Genomic DNA, 19285 nt, shown 5'->3' on the forward strand with positions numbered 1-19285 from the left:
GACAAGGTAGCGCGGGGGGCGGGTTGGGCATGTTGGGGGGGTGGTCGGTCTCAGGGGCTGGGGTGAGATCCCTGTCCAGGGGGGTGGGCTGGGGTGGGCTCCCTGTCCCGGGAGGGTGGGCTGGGGTGGGCTCCCTGTCCCGGGGGGTGGGGTGAGATCTCTCTCCCAGGGGGGTGGGCTGGGGTGAGATCCCTCTCCCAGGGGGTGGGCTGGGGTGGGCTCCCTGTCCCGGGGGGTGGGGTGAGATCCCTCTCCCAGGGGGGTGGGCTGGGGTGGGCTCCCTGTCCCGGGGGGTGGGGGTGAGATCCCTCTCCCAGGGGGGTGGGCTGGGGTGAGATCCCTCTCCCAGGGGGTGGGCTGGGGTGGGCTCCCTGTCCCGGGGGGTGGGTGAGATCCCTCTCCCAGGGGGTTGGGCTGGGGTGAGATCCCTCTCCCAGGGGGGTGGGCTGGGGTGAGATCCCTCTCCCAGGGGGGTGGGCTGGGGTGAGATCCCTGTCCGGGGGGCTGGGGTGGGGTGGGCTGGGCTGGGCTCTCTCTCCCAGGGGGGTGGGGTGGGGTGAGATCCCTGTTCCGGGGGTTGGGGTGGGCTGGGGTGAGATCCCTGTCCGGGGGGCTGGGGTGGGCTGGGCTGGGCTCCCTCTCCCAGGGGGGTGGGCTGGGGTGAGATCCCTGTCCCGGGGGCTGGGGTGAGATCCCTGTCCCGGGGGCTGGGGTGGGCTGGGGTGAGATCCCTGTCCCGGGGGGGTGGGCTGGGGTGAGATCCCTCTCCCAGGGGGGGTGGGCTGGGGTGAGATCCCTGTCCCGGGGGCTGGGGTGGGCTGGGCTGGGCTCCCTCTCCCAGGGGGGTGGGCTGGGGTGAGATCCCTCTCCCGGGGGGTGGGCTGGGGTGGGCTCCCTGTACCGGGGGGTGGGCTGGGGTGAGATCCCTCTCCCGGGGGGTGGGCTGGGGTGAGATCCCTCTCCCAGGGGGGTGGGCTGAGGTGAGATCCCTCACCCAGGGGGGTGGGGTGGGCTGGGGTGCTTGTTTGTTTGTTCGGGATGTTTCTGTCCATCCCGTTGGGACGGGACGGGGGTGAGCGGACCTGGCAGAGGAAGTCGTGCTCTGGTTTGGGAGGGGAGGGGGTGGATGCGTGGGGTCTGCGGACTGATCCCTCTCGTGTGGGGATCTTTGGATATGGAATGGGGGAGAGGGGGGGGGGGTCTGTATGGGGACGAAAGCGGGAGGGTAATTGAATTGGATTTGGTGAGGGGGCGGAGAGGGTTGGGTGGACAGCAGATGTGGTTTCTGTGTGGGTTGGACGGGGTGTTTGGATGTGGAGGTGGGGAGGGCGCTCTGTGGTTTGGGTTGAGGAGGTGGGGGTCTGGGTTTGGTGGTCAGGGGGGTGCCTGAGTTTGGAGCGGGGAGGAGGTGTCTGGGTTGGTTTGGAAAGGAAGGGGGCTGTGGGTCTGGAGGAGGGGGAGTGGTTGTGTTTGGTCGGGGAGGGGGTGGGTGGAGAGGACCCTCTTTCTAATCTCCCCCCCCCCCCCCCCACCCTCCTCCTCCATTCAGACATGGCGAACGCAGGTTTTCAGATGTTGGGCTTTGCCCTGGCGATGCTGGGCTTGGTGGGAGTGATCACCAGCACGGCGCTGCCCCAGTGGAGGACCTCGTCCTATGCCGGAGACAACATCGTCACCGCCCAGGCCATCTACGAGGGGCTGTGGATGTCGTGCGTAGCCCAGAGCACCGGGCAGGTGCAGTGCAAGGTGTACGACTCCATGCTACAGCTCGGCGGTGAGTTGGGGGTCGGGGGGAGGGAGGTAAGAGGGTGGGGGAGTCGGGGGGGGTGGGGTGGGGGTGGAGGGTGATACAGTGGGATGAGGTGGGGAGGATGGTGGAGCTTGGTTTGGGCCAAGGGGGCAGAGTGGGTTGGGGTGGAGTCAAGGTGTGGCTGCTGGAATGGGTCAGGATGGGGGTAGGGTTGAGCCAGGAGGGGTGGGGGATATAGGAGGGCTGTGGGGGCTGGAGGTCTCATGGCAGAGGGGGCAGGGCAGGGGTGGAGGGGCAGAGTGGGGTCAGTGGGCCAGGTTGGTGGAGGGGCGGTCGGGTCGAGAGGTGTGTTGAGGTGGGAGGGATGGAGGTGGGAGGGATGGAGTAGGATTGGAACTTGGGCATTGGGGGCTGTCGACTTCGGGAAGGGGTGGTAGCAGCAGGACAGGGGTAGGCCAATGGGGAGGGGAGGGTGGGGGGGTTTGCAGGGCTGTGAGTATGTGCACTCTGGACCAGCTGCAGTAGCGACCAGGTTTTGTGGGGTATGGGCAGGAGCCACCCCCAGGGTTTGAATTCCCCCCTTGGACCTCAGAAGGTAAAGACACCCATGACCAGGAGATGGGTTGGACCCAGTTACTGGAGCCTCTGGAACAGGTGAAAGTGGCAAAGTGAAGATTGGTGCAGGAAGCAACATGTTAGTGCCGATGCAAGACATAGGGTCTTCTGGTTGGCAGGGGTTGGGATCCACAAACTCCTGCAAGTTATGTGGGTGTCTCAAATGAGGGGAAGCTCTGATTGCAAGGTTTATCAATCACACAAAGGTAGGGAGGGAAGTACATTGATGATCACCAGAAAGATGTGGAGCAGTTCAGGAGGTGGGCAATGATCGTGGAAATAATCTGGGAAAATGTGGAATTGTTGCTGTTGGCAGGTGGCGGGAAGCTGTGGCGGCCCAGGGATTGGATCCATCAGTAACGTCCCTGCACTTCACAAATCACGGTTATCAATGTGGGGGAAAATGGCTCAGAATGATAGGTGCAGGGGAGGGTTGGGACTGATCTGGTGCAAGATGAATTTGTTAAAGCAAGTCAGGATGGATTTGTTTAGGCAAATTGTTTTTAACTGACAGAAAGCTTTGATGAGGTAATGGTTTCAAGTTGATTCGTCAGGTTTATTGTCCTGGCCCCAAGCAGTGAGATGCAGCGTGAATCCAGCTCACTGCAGGATTGCTGAAAGTAGTGCAGCAGATGTGGTGAACATGGACTTCCTGGAGGTCTTTGATGAGTGCCAACTAACATTTACTGGTTGGTGTAAAGGGACGTTGATAGCACGAGTATGAAGCTGGCCAAGACCATCGAGAAATATCAAATGGAGTACATGGACAGGTGATATTTCAGGTCGGGACCCTTCTTCTCACTGATTGTAAGGAGGTGGGGGGGGGGGGTAGAAGCTGGAAGAGAGCAGAGGCAGGACAAAGCCTTGCAGGTAATAGGTGGATACAGGTGAGGGTTTTTTTTGATAGGCAGATGGTTGGACAAAGGCCAGAGATCAAAAGTCAGAAGGTGTGAGACAAAAGGATAAAATTGTGAATTGTGAAGCTAGGAAGGAATGAAGATGGAAGTGAAGAGGGAGCTTCTTCACATTTTCCCTCAAGATCTTATATACCTTATATACATCTTATACACCTCTATAAGATCACCTCTAGGCTTCCTATGCTCCAATCTAGCCTGTCAAACGTCTCCCGACAGCTCGGGCCCTCAGGTCTGGCAACAGAACTCCTTTTCCTGCCTAATAACATCTTTCCAATAGCAAGGTGACTGGAACTGGACACAATACTCCAAGTATGGCTTCACCACTGTTTTGCATAACTGTAACATAACGCCGCAATTTCTCTACTCAGCCCTGACTGCTGAAGGCCAGCATGCCAAAAGACTGCAATGCCTGTCCTGTCCTGCCCGATGTTTTTTACTCACATACCTCTGAGTCGGTATGTGTAATACTTGCAAGTGTTGGGACATGTCGTGAGAACACAATATTGAGAGCCTGGGCTTTGTAAACAGGAGGGTGAGAGCAGAGGCAACGAGGTGGAAATCACTGGTTAGTTCACAGTCTCGTGTCCACCCCTCACCTCCTGGAGGTGAAGCTCCCAGGGAGGGGGCAGCGATTTACTCGAACGTTCCAGGATTGAGGGAGGTCGGCCGACAATTAGACGGGAGAAGATATTTAGTTTAGAGGTACTGCGCGGAAACGGGCCCTTCGGCCCACCAGGTCTGCGCTGACCTCACAATTCACAATCCCCTCACAATAACGCTATCCTCCACCCACTAGGGACAATTTTTACATTTACCAAGCCAATTACCAAGCGTTCGTTGTAAGGCAGCAACTCTACCACTGCGCCACTGTGACCGCCCAAAACACAAGATGTGCCGAGAATCCTTGGAGTAAAGAAAGATGAGGGGACAATCAGATCACGACAGGTCAGGTGGGATAGGTAGAGGGCAGCTGTCACTGTCACTGTCATTATGAAACAGACGGAGGCTATTCGGCCCATCAGGGAATGCGGACTCACAGGGATGTATTCCTGTTGGCTCCATTCCCCCTCCTCGTTTTTCCTGTAACCCTGCAACTCAGTAGAATGGGAGATATTTCCTTTGTACATGAGACTGATAGCAGCAAGGAAGGAAATGATGTGCCCCACCTTTCCCAAGAAGGAGTACCTGGAGGGCTCAACGGTTAATGCAAGATTTGTTTATTTAATTACCTGCTATTTCATCTGCAAGGCAGGTTAGAACAGAACAGTTCTCAGCACTGGTGGTAAACAGCGAGACTGAGTGGCTGTCCCAGCCTACGTGGCAGTCCTAGTGGTGACTCGTGTCACAGAGAGAGAGTCTGGCCCTGAGGCAATAATCACCACTGGACCCTGCTTTGCTAATAACTCGCGTATGATTCCCCTCCCTGCCCCACCATCACAGTCTCTGTGTGCAGCCTCTGTGTGCGGCATCTCCCACAAGACGAGTGTTTCCAGCCGATGTCTCCGAGCTCCCCTGCACACGGTGAATGCTCTGTCCCCAGTCTGTTTGGTTTAGTTTATTATCGCATGTACCTAGGTTCAGAGAAAAACTTTTTTGTAGTGTGCTTTCCAGTCAGCGGAAAGACTACACATGATTACAATCAAGCCGTCCACAGTGTACAGATATAAGATAAAGGGAGTCTTGATTAGTGCAAAATAAACTCCAGTAAAGTCCGATTAAAGATAGTTCGAGGCTCCCCAATGCAGTAGATGGTGGGTCAGGACCACCCTCTAGTTAGTGATAGGATGGCTCAGTTGCCTGATAACAGCTGGGAAGAAACTGTCCCTGAATCTGGAGGTGTGCGTTTTCACACTTCTGTATCTTTTGCCTGATGGGAGAGGGGAGAAGAGGGAGTGTCTGGGGTTAGACTGATCCTTGATGGTGGCACATCTTTTAAAAGTCGTAATTGTACCCACTTCTATAGCTCCCTCTTGTTAGCTCATTCCGGATACAGACTACCAACTGAGTGAAAAAAGTTGCGCCTAAGGTCTCTTAAATCTCTCCCACCTTACCTTAAGGCTGTGCCGTCTAGTTTTAGAATTGTCTATCCTGGGACAGAGACAGTGAGCGTGTTAGAGTGTGAGCTATCCAAATGAAATATGAGGTGCTGTTCCTCCAATTTTCATTGGGCCTCACTCTGACAATGGAGGAGGCCCAGGACAGTAAGGTCAGATTGGGAAGGGGAGGGGGAGTTAAAGTGCTGAGCAACCGGGAGATCAGGTAGGTTAAGGCGGACTGAGCAGAGGTGTTCAGTGAAACGATCGCCAAGCCTGTGCTTGGTCTCGCCGATGTACAGAAGTTGACACCTGGAACAGCGGATACAGTAGACGAGGTTGGAGGAAGTGCAAGTGAACCCCTGCCTCACCTGAAAAGACTGTCGGGTCCTTGGATGGTGTTGAGGGGGGAAGTAAAGGGACAGGTGTTGCATCTCCTGCAGAGGAAAGTACCTGGGGAGGGGGTGGTTAGGGTGGGAAGGGACAAGTTGACCAGGGAGTTATGGAGGGAACGGTTTCTGCAGAAAGCAGAAAGAGGTGGAGATGGGAAGATGTGGCTAGTGGTGGGATCCCGATGGAGGTGGCAAAAGTGTTAGAGGATTATATGCTGTATGCGACGGCTGATGGGGTGGAAGGTGAGGACAAGGGGGACCCTGTCCTTGTTGCGAATGCGGGGAGGGGGAGCAAGAGTGGAGCTGCGGGATATCGAGGAGACCCTAGTAAGAGCCTCATCTATAATGGAAAAGGGGAATCCCCGTTTTCTGAAGAATGGGGGCATCTCCGATGATCTAGTATGGAAAACCTCATCCTCGGCACAGATACGGCATAGACAGAGGAATTGGGAGTAAGGGATAGAGTCTTTACAGGAAGCAGGGTGGGAAGAAGTGTAGTCCAGATAGCTATGGGAGTCAGCAGGTTTGTAGTAGATGTTGGTCAATAGTCTGCTTCCTGTGATGGAGACAGTGAGATCCAGAAATGGTAGGGAGATGCAGGAGATGGTCCAAGTGAATTTGAGTGCAGGATGGAAATTAGTCGTGAAGTTGATGAAGTCAATGAGTTCTGCATGGGTGCAGGAGGCAGCACCGATGCAGTCGTCAATGTAGCAGAGGTAGAGTTCGGGGATAGGGCCAGTGTATGCCTGGAACAGTGATTGTTCGACGTACCCTACAAAGAGGCAGGCATCGCTGGGGCTTATGCGAGTGCCCACAACTACGCCTTGGCTTGGAGGAAGTGGGAAGAGTCGAACGTGGAGTTATTGAGGGCAAGGACCAGCTCTGCTAGGCGGGGGAGAGTATTAGTAGATGTTATGACTTATTGTTCAGGACAGGTAGGGAATTGGCAAGTGTGTTCTTCATAGTGTGTGACTTAAACTGTGGTTTGTGCAGTCATATGTTTAGTTTATTATTTTCACGTGTACCAAGGTACAGTGAAAAGCTTTGTTGGTGAAATGATCCCATTAGCCACAGCAAAGTTGGTTGGTTAAAGCCGAGGACCAGCAGGCACTTCCTTGCTTGGTGCCCTGGGCAAGAATCGTCCCTCCACCAACACCGGGAGTCATCCACAGTGTATTTATTCACTGGGTGTTTGTGGGGCTTTCTATGTAGACCCTGGCTGCCAGGCTGAATATTCCAGTGACTACAAATGAGAGTTTGGGATTGGCTGTAGTGGGCTCAGAGTTCCCAAGTCTGCGAAGGACATGTACCAATTGAAAGTTTGCAGAAATTGGTGTAATGTAGAGCCTCCCGTAAAGGCTGACCTCTGTCCTCCCCCAGGCACCCTGCAGGCCACACGAGCACTGATGATCATCAGCATCTTGCTGGGAGCCCTGGCCGTGTTGATTGCTGTTGGGGGAATGAAGTGCACGACCTGCTTTGCAGAAGATCAGGAGAAGAAGGCGAAGGTTGCAGGCACCGGCGGAATTTTCTTCCTCATCTCAGGTACATCACTGACGTCCATGTATTTAACATCCATTGGCCAATCTTTGTCACCTCCTCAAAATACACTGAAGTTAGTAAGACCTGACCTCCCTCTACACAATACCAGGATAACTATCCAAAATATCCTTGCTTTACTGGACATGTAAATCCTGTCCAGTAGGATCTTCTCCAATAATTTCCATACCACTGATGTCAGGCTCTTGGTTTGTCTCACATGCTCTTCTTAATCAGAGGGACAAGGCTGGCCACTCTCCAGTCCTCCGAGATCTTGCCTGAGACGAGAGAAACTACCGATATGTTCGTAAAGGCCCCAGCTATCTCTTCTCACCTCCGTCAATAACCTGTGACAGATCTCGTCAGGCCCTGGGAACATCCCACCTTAATGTTCTTCAAGAGCCCAAACACCACCTTGCTCCAGAATATCAGCCTACCCCTCTCTGATCTCATGACCCTTCGAGTTATAGGTGGGAAAAGAGGCCCTTCAGCCCAACCCACCAATTCTGACCAAGATAGGCACATAGATATGGAAGGATATGGAACATGTGAAGGCTGGGGAGAATAGTTAACTTGGCCTTATGTTCAGCACGGACATTGTGGGCTGAAGGGCCAGTTCCTGTACTGTTCTATGTTCTGTGAGGCTCATTCTTGGACGAGGGAGTTGACGACGTTGGCAGGTTTCCCATACAGTACAGAAACAGGCCCTTCGGCCCAAACCATCCTTAGCGGTCAATGCGCCCCGTCTAAGCTGATTCTAGTTAATCGTGTATGGCTCGTATCCCTCCATATCTTTCCTATCCGTGTAAGTGTTCAAATGTCCTTTAAATGTTGTTTTAGAACCTGCCTCAACTACCTCTTCTAGCAACAATCCATATACCCAGCATCCCCTGTCTGAAAAAGTTGCCCCTCAAGTTCCTATTAAATCTTACCCTAAAACCTGCATCCTCTGGTTCTTGATTCCCCTACTCTGGGTGAAGTCAGATTGAATTGGCCAAACACGGGTTGCGGGGGTGGGAAGGAGGCATCAGGTCGATTGAAGGTAGGGGAGTGTGTTGGGAGGTGGGGGGGGGGGGGGGGGGGGGACTGCGGGATGGGCAAGGAGGGGGAGGTCAGGCTTGGATTGAGTTTGGGGAGGTGAGGGGTGGGGATGTGGGTGAGAGGGGGATCCGGTGAATTGAGGGAGGGGGAGGGGACGGTTGGATGAGAAGGGGATTCTGGCTTTGATTGAGGTGGTGGGGTTGGGGGTGGGGAGCTATGAGGAGGGTTGTGGGGGTTGGAGATAAGCGCACTACCTGAGGATAACTGGGCAGGTTGGTAATCGGCGTAATCACTGCGTTTAACGCTGGGGATGATGAACCAATGCAGGGCTGGGGAGAGGTCATCAGACTTTGCTCACTCTCTAACATGTCCAAGGTGCTGTCCACAAATACTGACCCATCCTCTCTCCCAGGGCTCCTGGCACTGATCGCCACCTCCTGGTTTGGACACAACGTCGTGCGGGAATTCTACGACCCCTTCACTCCAGTCAACACTCGGTAAGCCAGGGGAATGAAGCCCGAATTGACCCAATCCGAACCACCTTGCTGGGGTTTGAACGATGGGAAGTGGGGCAGAGGGGTGAGGAAAGGACGGATGTCAAAGGAAAACATCAGTGGGCTGATCAGTGGGTGAGGCAGTGGGCAGAGTCCCGGGCTGGGCTACATCTCTATAGACTTTACTTCAGACTTGCTCATTTAGTAAATGCGCTGCAGATCAGCAGGTCCTGGCTATCCACTGGCTTGTGGTCCCCACTAATTTGTCTCGCATCCTTTTCTATATATTAACACTAAATTTATTCAATTCCTCCTTTTCATCGATATTTGTTTTGATTTTATTTCACTTCTTTATTGTCATGTGTACTGAGGTGCAATGAAAAGCATTTTTGTTGTGTGCTCTCCAGTGAAAGAAAAGACCATTGGCATGAGTATAAGCATGGTATAAGCATAACCTTTAAGAGACATTTAGACAGGTACATGGATAGGAGGGGTTTAGTGGGATGTGTGCCAAGCAGGGGCAGGTGGGACTTGTGTAGATGGGGCATGTTGGTCTACAATGGCAGGTTGGGCCAAAGGGCCTGTTTCCACACTGTATGACTCTATGACTGTACATGATTGCAATCAAGCCGTCCACAGTGTACAATTCTGGGAAGTGTTGGCGTTCTGTGCAGAGTCACCACAGGCTCCACCCTGCCTCACTCTCCTCTGCACCCTCTCCACCGTCTTCACAACTGCTCGGCAAAGTTCTTGGGTAATGATGAGAGATGGGATGGTTGTGACACTCGCTGCAAGGCTGGTATACTCATGGGATTGAGATTTGAAAGGTCAACTTGAGAAAAGCTGTCTGAGGTTGGTGAATCACCAGGAGCTGATCCGGGGGTTGTCAGTCTGGAATTCTCTCTCACAGAGTTTGTGTAAACTGATTCGTGGAGTAATAGAGTCATACATTGTGAAAGCAGGCCCTTTGGCCCAACTTGCCTATGCCAATCAACGTGTCCCATCTACACTAGTCCCACATCCCTCTAAACCTGTCATATCCGTGTACCCATCTAAATGTTTCTTAAACGTTATGATAGTATCTGCCTCAACTACGTCCCCCGGAAGTTTGTTCCATAGACCATTCCCCCTTCTGTGTAAAGAAAATTGCCCCTCAAGTTCTTATTAAATCTTTCCCCTCCCACCTTAAACCTTTGTTTCCTAGTTCTTGATTTCCCCACTATGGGTTAAAGACTCTGTGCATCAACCCTATCAATTTCCCTCATGATCCCATACACTCCATAAGATCACCCCTCAACCTCCTGCACTCCAAAGAATAAAGTCGTAACACAGACAAAGTCATCACAGACTCCACCCTGATCACTCTCCCCTACACCTTCTCCACTGTCTTCAACTCTGCCCTGCAACATACTTCTTGGGTAATGGCAAGTGAGGAGATGGTTACATTTTTGGGCCCCATGTCTGAGGAAGGATGTGCTGACTATGAAAGTCCAGAGGAGGTATATGAGAATGATCCCAGAAATGATTGAGTTAACATATGAGGGGCATTTGACAGCACTGGGCCTGTACTCACTGGGGTTTAGAAGGATGAAGGGGGACCTCATTGAAACTTACTAAATAGTGGAAGGCCTGGATAGAGTGGATGTGGGGAGGATGTTTCCACTAGTGGGACAGTCGAGGACCAGAGGCCTTAGCCTCAGAATAAAAGGATATGAGGAGGAATTTCTTTAGTCAGAGGATGATAAATCTGTGGAATTCATTGCCACAGATGTCTGTGGAAGCCAGGTCAATGGATATTTTTAAGGTGGAGATTGATAGATTCTTGATTAGTATGGGTGTCAGGGGTTATGGGGAGAAGGCAGGAGAATGGGGTTGAATGGGTAAGATAGATCAGCCATGATTAATTGGCAGAGTAGACTCGAAGGGCTGAATGGCCTAATTCTGCTCCTGCAACATAAATATGACCATGGCATCATATCGGCACATTGACATTTGAAAGGGCGGGGGTTCAGAAAAGTTGGCTGAAGTCAGCAGATTGACCAGGACCTGATCCCCGGCTTGTCGGTCTGTGGAATCCTCTCCCAGAGTCGGCAGAAGCTAATTCATGGAGTATATTCAGGGTGAGACTGACCATCTACAAGGGAGCACAGGGGAGTGGGGAGAGGTGGATGTGGACCGCCGGCCAAGGTTGCAGCAGCTGAGGTCGGGATGAGTGGTGCCATGGGCTGCAGTGGCCGGTGGACCTGCTTGTGTTAGGGTTAGGCAGGAAACCGGACAGAGGAGAAAAGTACACGAGTCAGAAATCTGTGATCGCATGTGGGAAGGGGAAAAAAGAGCAAGTACAGACACCGCAGGCTGGATTGGCCAGGTTTAGAGGAGATGGGCCAAACACGGGCAGGTGGGGCTAGTGTAGATGGGGCATCTTGGTCGGCATTTTATGCTGTACAATTCCAACATTAATTGTTCCAGATTTGGTGGGGTTTGCGCTGAGAACGGAGAGCCAGGTAATTGATCCAGGCCAGCAGTCCATGGTGGACTTTTGGTTGCATCCAATATAGAGACAAAAAACTGCAGATCCTGGTTGATACACAAAAGGAAACAGTGCTGGAGTAGCTGTGGGTCAACCAGCATCTCTGGAGGACTTGGACAGGTAATGTTTTGGGTCGAGACGCTTCTTCAGTTTGATAGTGGGGTGGGGTGGGGGGGAAGAAAACTGGAAAAGAGGAGAGGCAGGATGATGCGTGTCAGGACATAGGTCGGACACAGGCGGGGGAGGGGGAGTTGCCAGACAGATGGTTGGAACAAAGGCTGGAGAGAGGAACAATAGGTGTGAGACAGATTCAAAGAGTTGCTCATTGTGAAGTTGCATGGAGTGGGGATGGAGGGGAGAAATACATGGGAACACAAGTGGGGCCCGAGGGAAGGGGAAGGGAGAGGAAGGGGGTGGGGATCCCAGTTCCCAGCTCGTCGCACACAGTAAGGTGTGTGAGGAGCTGTGAGTGATTCGGGTCTTTGGTCTGGTCTTTGAGCTGCTAGTTCGCACACATTTTCCTCTTTACGTTGCCCTTCCCCTTGGCAGCGCCACACTCTGTCACGAGGTGCTTGGAGTACGTAAACTTACTGGAGTAAGCAAACTTATCCCCTGCGAATAGTTATAGTCTCACAACATGGGAAAGGGGCCCTTCGGCCCATCATGCCCATGCCCACCAAGTGCCCATTTACACTTGGTCCCAGCCATCACTGTCTGGCCGATTTAAGTGTTTGTTAAGAGGGTTAAAGGTTGTGAAAGTCATGCAGTCATACAGCATGGAAACAGGCCATGTGGCCCATTTCTCCACCAAAACAGATCCTTTCTCATCCAACCCTCAACCCCCACCCTTTGTTCCACCCTCACTCCCTCCCCTGAACCCTTGATGAACTTGCATTGGTTTCCCCCTTCCTCTCCCCTTCCTCTCTCCTTCCCTCCCCATCCTCTCCCCATCTTCTCGCCCATCCTCTCCCCCATCGTCTCCCCTTCCTCTCCCCCTTCCTCTCCCCCCTTCCTCTCCCCCTTCCTCTCCCCCCTTCCTCTCCCCCCTTCATCTCCCCCTCCCTCTCCCCCTCCCTCTCCCCCCTCTCTCCCCCTCCCTCTCCCTCTCCCCCTCCCTCTCCCCCTCCCTCTCCCTCTCCCCCTCCCTCTCCCCCTCCCTCTCCCCCTCCCTCTCCCCCTCCCTCTCCCCCTCCCTCTCCCCCTCCCTCTCCCCCTACCCCTCCCTCTCCCCCCCTCTTCCCCTCCCTCTTCCCCTCCCTCTCCCCCCTTCCTCTCCCCCTTCCTCTCCCCCCTCCTCTCCCACCCTTCGACGCTTCTTCTCCCCCTTTCCTCTCCCCCCCCTTCTCCCCCTTTTCCTCTCCCCATTTCCTCTCCCCCTTCCCCTCCTCCTTCCCCTCCCCTCCCCCCTTCCCCCCACCTTCCTTCCTCCCCTTCCTCCACCCCTTCCCCTCCCCCCTTCCTCTCCCCCCCTTCCAATCCCCCTCTTCCTCTCCCCCCCTTCCTCTCTCCCCCCTTTCCCCTCCCCCCATTCCTCTCGGCCTATATTCCTTCCTCCAACTTCACATGCAAATCTTCATCCTTTTGGGCTTGTACCTGTTTTTTCATCTCTGGCCTTTGTCCAACAATCTACCTATGTTATCCTCTATGCCCCAGCCCCTCTCCCGCCTGTATCCACCTTTAAACCTACCATACTTTGTCCTGCTCCTCCTCTCTTCCAACTTTATTTCCCACCTCCCCTACCTCACCTATCCACGTTCTCCAGAGATACTGCCCGACCACTGACCCATCATGTCCGTGCCAACCAAGGTGCCTTACCGAGCTAGTCCCACTTGCCTGCTTCTGACCCGTATCCTTCCTTGCCCTTCCTATCTATCTAAGTGTCTACTCGTACTACCCCCTTGGGCATTGCATGCCAAACCCAACCACCCTCTGGAGGAAGAATCTCTTTGTCACATGCACTCAATTTCCTACCCTTAAACTTGTAGTTTTAGAGGGTTGTGCAATGGGGACAGGCCTCTGACTATCTACCCTATCCGTGTCATTTATAATTGTGTACGTCTCTATCAAGTCCCATCTCAGTTCCAAGGTAAACAAATGCAGCCTCTCCAGTATCCTCATAATGAAACTCTACCCCAGGCAACATCCTGTTGAATCTCCTCTGCAGCCTCTCCAATCCAACTACGCCCTCCTCTCCCATGGCGATCAGCCCTATATTCAGTACAAGTTGTGAGTTGTTAATGTTTTCTAACATCCCCCCTTGTACACTATGCCCTGCCTCGCCCTTGGGCTTACTCGCCTTGCCTCCCATGGTCCTGGGAACACAATGATCCTGAACTCCCATTACTGAGTCTTGAATGAGTCCCATTTGTCAAATGTTGACCTACCCAACAGTAGCCACCCACTTCTGCCAGCCTATGGCATCATATGGAGATTGGCCTTCCCCTAGTTCAGCTGCTTAATATCTGGCCCATCCCATCTCTATGAAATTTAGAGTTAGTCATAATCTCCCGGTCACAAGGTCATAAGTGATAGGAGCAGAATAAGGCCATTCGGCCCATCTAGCCTACTATGCCAATCTATCAAGGTTGATCTATCTCTCCCTCCTAACTCCATTCTCCTCCTCATAACCCCTGACACCCGTTCTAATTAAAAATCTATCTATCTCTGCTTTAAACAGTGTTAACGTTTCTGTGAGGTTTTCAGTGGAGCTGGAGTTGGGACGGGTTAATTCAACGTAGCTAGTCTTTCTCCTGGAAGTATTTCCAAATCTGGCCTGACGGAGCTCCCCAGGTCTTTTCTTGCTTCCAGCTTCCCCTACCTTGCAATCAGTCTGAAGAAAGGTCCCGACCCGAAATATTACCTATCCAATTTCTCCAGGGATGCCGCCTGACCCAACGAGTTACTCCAGCAATTTGTGTCTATCTGGTATAAATCAGCATCTCCAGGTCCTTTTTATTACATTCCCAAGTACACAATCCAGTCTTGGTGTAGGAGTCAGAGGGTGGTAGTGGAGGGTTGATATTCGGATATGAGACTGTGAGCAGTGGTGTGCCTCAGGAATCAGTGCTGGGTTTTCTGCTGTTTGTCGTTTATATTAATGATCTGGATGAGAAGGCAAGATAGCTGGCAAGATGAGTAAGTTTGTGAAGACACCATCATTGGTGAAGAGGTGGACAGTGAAGAAGGTTGTCTCAGCCTACAAAAGGATCTGGATCAACTGGGAGAGTGGGCCAAGGAATGGCAGATGGAATTTTACTCGGATAAGTGCAAAGTAATGCATTTTGGTAAAACAAACCAGGGCAGGACTTACATGGTGAATGGCAGGATCCTGGGGAGTTTTGTGGAAAGGAGAGAACCAGTACACAGTTCTCCAAAAGTGGTGACATTGATAGACAGGGTGGTGAGGAAGCCGTTTGCCAGGCTAGCCTTCATCAATCAGGGCATTGAATACAAGAGTTTGGAAGTCCTGTCACAGCTGTGCCAGATGTAGGTTAGAGCACACTTGGAATATTGTGTGCAGTTCTGGTCACCATACTGCAGTAAGGATGTGATTTGAAAGAGAGGGTGCAGAAAAGATTTGTCAGGATGTTGCCAGGACTGGATGGCTTCAGTTATGAGGAGAGATTGGATAGGATGGGACTAATTCCCTGGTGCCGGAGTCTGAGGGGTCAAGTTATAAAGGTTTATAAATCGTGAGGGGCATAAATAAGGTGAAAGGTCAGTCTTTTTCCCCAGGATTGAGGAGTCTAAAACTATAGGGTTTAGTTAAGAGGGGAAAGATTTAAGAGGAATCTGAAGGGTAACTTTTTTACACAGACAGTGGAGGTATATGGAATGAGCTGCCAGAGGAGATAGTTAAGGCAGGTAAAATACAACATTTAAAAGACACTTGGACAGGTTTATTTTAGTTTATTATTGTCATATGTACCAAGGTTGCACACTATCCAGTCAAAGAGAAGACTGTACATGATTGCAATCAAACCATCCACAGTGTACAGATAAAGGATACAACATTAAGTGCAAGATAAAGTCCGATTAAAGATAGTTCAAAGGTCTCCATTGAGATAGATGGGAGGTCAGGACCACACTCTAGCTGGTGAGAGGACGGTTCAGTGCTCGATAACAACTGGGAAGAAACTATCCCGAAATCTGGAGGTGTGTGTTTTCAAACTTCTGTATCAATTGCCTGATGGGAGAGGGGAGAAGAGAATGATTGGGGTGTCACAGAAATGTTTTGAAGGATATGGGCCAAATGCGGACAAATGAGACTAACTTAGATGGGGCAAGTTGATTGGCATGGACGTGTTGGGCCGAAGGGTAATGTTTCCATGTGTGTGACTCTGAGGAGAATGTTGTGAGGTAAATGGTGCTCTGGGGACTTTCCGGAAGCTTCCCTGCTGCGCTGGGCTGGGGTGGGGCCCGGAGTATGATCAGATGTTTTGGGAATGTGCGCAGTGTGTTCAGACATGCCAGGTGTGGGTTAGAGGGAGCAGGCTGCTGTGCAGAGCTCTGGAGTGGAGACTGGGAGGGTGGTTCTCACTGGGTTTGGAGACAGATCACAGTGAACAGTCGCTACAAGACACACCAGGAATGTTCTTTGAAACGTTCAGGCTTGGACACGGGTGGACAAGAGATTGCCTTGCTGCCCACGCACATGCACACACACGCACACGCACACAGACATTCGCACACAGACACGCGGACACAGACACGCGCGCACACACACGCGCGCACACACACATACACACTCTGCCCCCGGAGTGGGCACTGGTGATCAGTGGTGGGGGTCTGCGTAGTGCAGGTGACCGGTGGGTCAGTCACAGACTGACATGCCCACCACCAAGAGAGCGGAGAAGAGGGAGTGACCGGGGTGAGACTGGTCCTTGGTTCTGCTGGTGGCCATGCTGAACCAGGGTGAAGTGCAGATGGAGTCAATGGAAGGGAAGTCTGACTGAGGACATTACAATCCCTTGGATCTGAGAAACAGCGCTACCCTCTGCCCCTCTGGTAAATTGTGCACTTGCCCCTTTCCTTCCCCAGGATTCTGCTTGAATGATATGCCATATTAATGACCTTCCTTTGTGAAAATCTGTGCTACAAGGATATGAAGATGTGGAGGAAGTGGGCAGGAACTTCTTGAGCCAGAGGGTGGTGAATCAGTGGAATTCATTGTCACAGGTGGCTGTGAGGGCCAAGTCATTGGGTATTTTTAAGGGGGAGATTGACGGATTCTTGATTAGTAAGGGTGAGAACCCCACCCAGGATTTATGGGGAGAAGGCAGGAGAATGGGGTTGAGAGGGGAAAAATAGATCAGCCATGACTGAATGGTAGAGCAGACTAGATGGGCTGAATGGCCTAATTCTGCTCCTATGTCTTATGGTCAGTGGGTTGTAGAGAGGATCTGTTCACTTGTGAGCGAGGTTGTTTCCCTGGTTCCGGGGTGAGCCCCTTTGGTTTTCTCCAAAGCTTTGAGATGATTCTCGCAGTTGTCAGAGCAGGTGGGATGAGTTAGTAACTCAAGGGGACCAATTCTCACTTGAATATTAATTGGAGAGATTGGACAAACTTGGATTGTTTTCTTTAGAACATCAGATGTTGAGGGGGACATCACATGAAAGCATGGGAAATTATGAGAGGCATAGGCAGGGTAGACAGTCAGAACCTTTTACCCAGGGTGGAAATGTCAAAGACTGGAGGCATAGCTTGAAGGTGAGAGGGGCAAACTTTAAAGGAGATGTGCGGGGCAAGTTTTTTACACAGAGTATGGTGGGTGTCGGGAATGTGCTGCCAGGGGGTCGTGGTGGAAGCAGAGGCGATAGTGGTAAGAGACCTGTAGACAGGGGCATGCATATGCAAGGAAAGGAGGAATACGGATCACATGCAGGCAGGGAGATTAGTTTAATTTGCTATTGTGGTCAGCACGGACATTGTGGGCTGAATGGCCTGTTGCTTTTTCAGTCAGAGAGTTGTGAATCTGTGGAATTCTCTGCCTCAGAAGGCAGTGGAGGCCAATTCTCTGAATGCATTCAAGAGGGAGCTAGATAGAGCTCTTAAGGATAGCGGAGTCAGGGGGTATGGGGAGATGACAGGAACGGGGTACTGATTGAGAATGATCAGCCATAATCACATTGAATGGCGGTGCTGGCTCGAAGGGCCGAATGGCCTCCTCCTGCACCTATTGTCTATTGTCTATTGCTGTACTGTTCCATGCTCTGTGAGACTCCTTCCATTGCAGGTTTGAGTTTGGCAAGGCTCTCTTCATTGGCTGGGCAGCGGCAGCTCTCTCCTTGCTCGGAGGATCCTTTCTCGCCTGTTCTTTCGCCAAAGGAGGGACGTCAAACCGCTCCTACCCCCGCTCCAATCCGTCTGCCGCAAAGAACTACGTGTAACCTGTCACGGAGTGGAGCCACTCTCCGTGGAGTGAACGCGAGCGGCCGGGCACTGAGCGGGGCTGGGCATCGCCCTTAATGCTGGTTCCTGTCTGAGGCAGGGCGGGCACGTGGGGGCATCACTGTGGGATTGGACACCGGGCAAACCTTCACCATTGCACATGGCCACCCTCCAGCAGGCAGGACAGATGTGACCCAGTCTGCTCCCTGCCCTGTCCTTGTCCAATCTCACTCGCGATATCTTCACTTTACATATAGTATTGTCTTTTGCATTTCAAGTATTCATAAGTAATTGATAATTTCTTTATTTAGCGTTGGTTTTAAAGCTTTGCTGCAACTTGTAATAAGTGGACCCCCTTCCTCGGGAGGTCTATGTGGTGGGGACTGTGTCAGTGCCTGGTCTCATGTCACTGGCTGGTGGGTTCCTGTCTGTTCCATTGCTGTGGTGGTCCTGACAGAGTGAATCCCGAGACCTCCCTCCACCCAGACCAGGATTGAGTGTCCTCATCATTTCCCAGCCCAAGCTTTTGCTTTAGTTGCCCCATGCATGCACCTCAGCAAATGGCTGCGGAATGTCAGAGCAATGGGATGGACACAAAGTGCCGGAGTAACGCTGCGGGTCAGGCAGCGTGTCTGGCAAACACAGTTGGGCAACATTTCGGACCGGACTGATCAGTCTGAAGAAAGGTCCCGAAACGTCACCGATCCATGTTCTCCGGGTATGCTGCCTGACCACTGAGTTACTCCTGCACTTTGTATAAACCAGCATCTGCAATGGTTTGTTGCTACTCTGAGAGGGGTGGGGGTCATTTGGGTTGTTTACGCTGGATGAGAGGTCCATGGGGCTCCTCCCAAACCGTAGGGACCTGTTCCACTGACACACTGACACACGTGTATCCCGTGTCCGCTGAGGCCAGTTCAGAGGGCATTAGTGGGGCTGAAACATCCATGGGACAGACAGCCAGGGAGAGGATCCGTGGACTGGCGGTTCACACACGAACAATTGTTTTTGCATCGAGTCACAGTCACTTAATGCATCAGTCAATGCGGCAGGTTTAACACTCAGTGCACATTACAGTCCCAGCTGGTCCAAAAGATTCTCCCTGAATTCTTTCTATTACTTCAAAAGTGTTTAGAACCCATCAACTTTTTCAAGAAACTAAACAAATGCTGGGAAATGCTGTGTGCCGCTGCAATGTGTCCCTGTGGTGAGATGTCGCCACAATGCCCGTGTGACCACTCACTCAGCCGCCAGCTGTGGGTGCAGAAACCTCCAGCTTCTCCCCTGCCTCAGACATCTCATTGCTCTCTGTAAACCCCTCCATCTGTCGATGCTGCCAGTCTGTTGGCTTTTATACTTTGCTTGTTCAATGGATTTTACAATAAATGGGGACTTTTTAAAACAAGCTCGTGTCCGACTCTGTTGAATACGTTTTCAGAATACCATAAGACGTAGCAGTAAAATTAGCCCATTCGGCCCATCGAGTCTACCATTCAATCATGGCTGATCTATCCTTCCCACCCAACCCCATTCTCCTGCCTTCTCCCCGTGTCCGTTGATGCCCTTACTAATCACGAAACCTA

General features: G+C 52.1%; 1 protein-coding gene across 1 annotated transcript; it reads left to right on the forward strand.

The window, feature by feature from the left end:
- Window positions 1–1551: 1551 nt before the first annotated feature.
- LOC144599555 (claudin-1-like) lies at window positions 1552–17701 on the forward strand. The gene is made up of 4 exons (XM_078410584.1): window positions 1552–1774; window positions 7088–7252; window positions 8700–8784; window positions 17548–17701. The coding sequence occupies exons 1-4, from the start codon at window positions 1552–1554 to the stop codon at window positions 17699–17701; spliced, it is 627 nt and encodes a 208-aa protein (XP_078266710.1).
- The last annotated feature ends 1584 nt before the right edge of the window (window positions 17702–19285 follow it).

This window comes from Rhinoraja longicauda, chromosome 13, assembly GCF_053455715.1.
Source record: "Rhinoraja longicauda isolate Sanriku21f chromosome 13, sRhiLon1.1, whole genome shotgun sequence".
Classification (NCBI taxonomy): domain Eukaryota; kingdom Metazoa; phylum Chordata; class Chondrichthyes; order Rajiformes; family Arhynchobatidae; genus Rhinoraja; species Rhinoraja longicauda.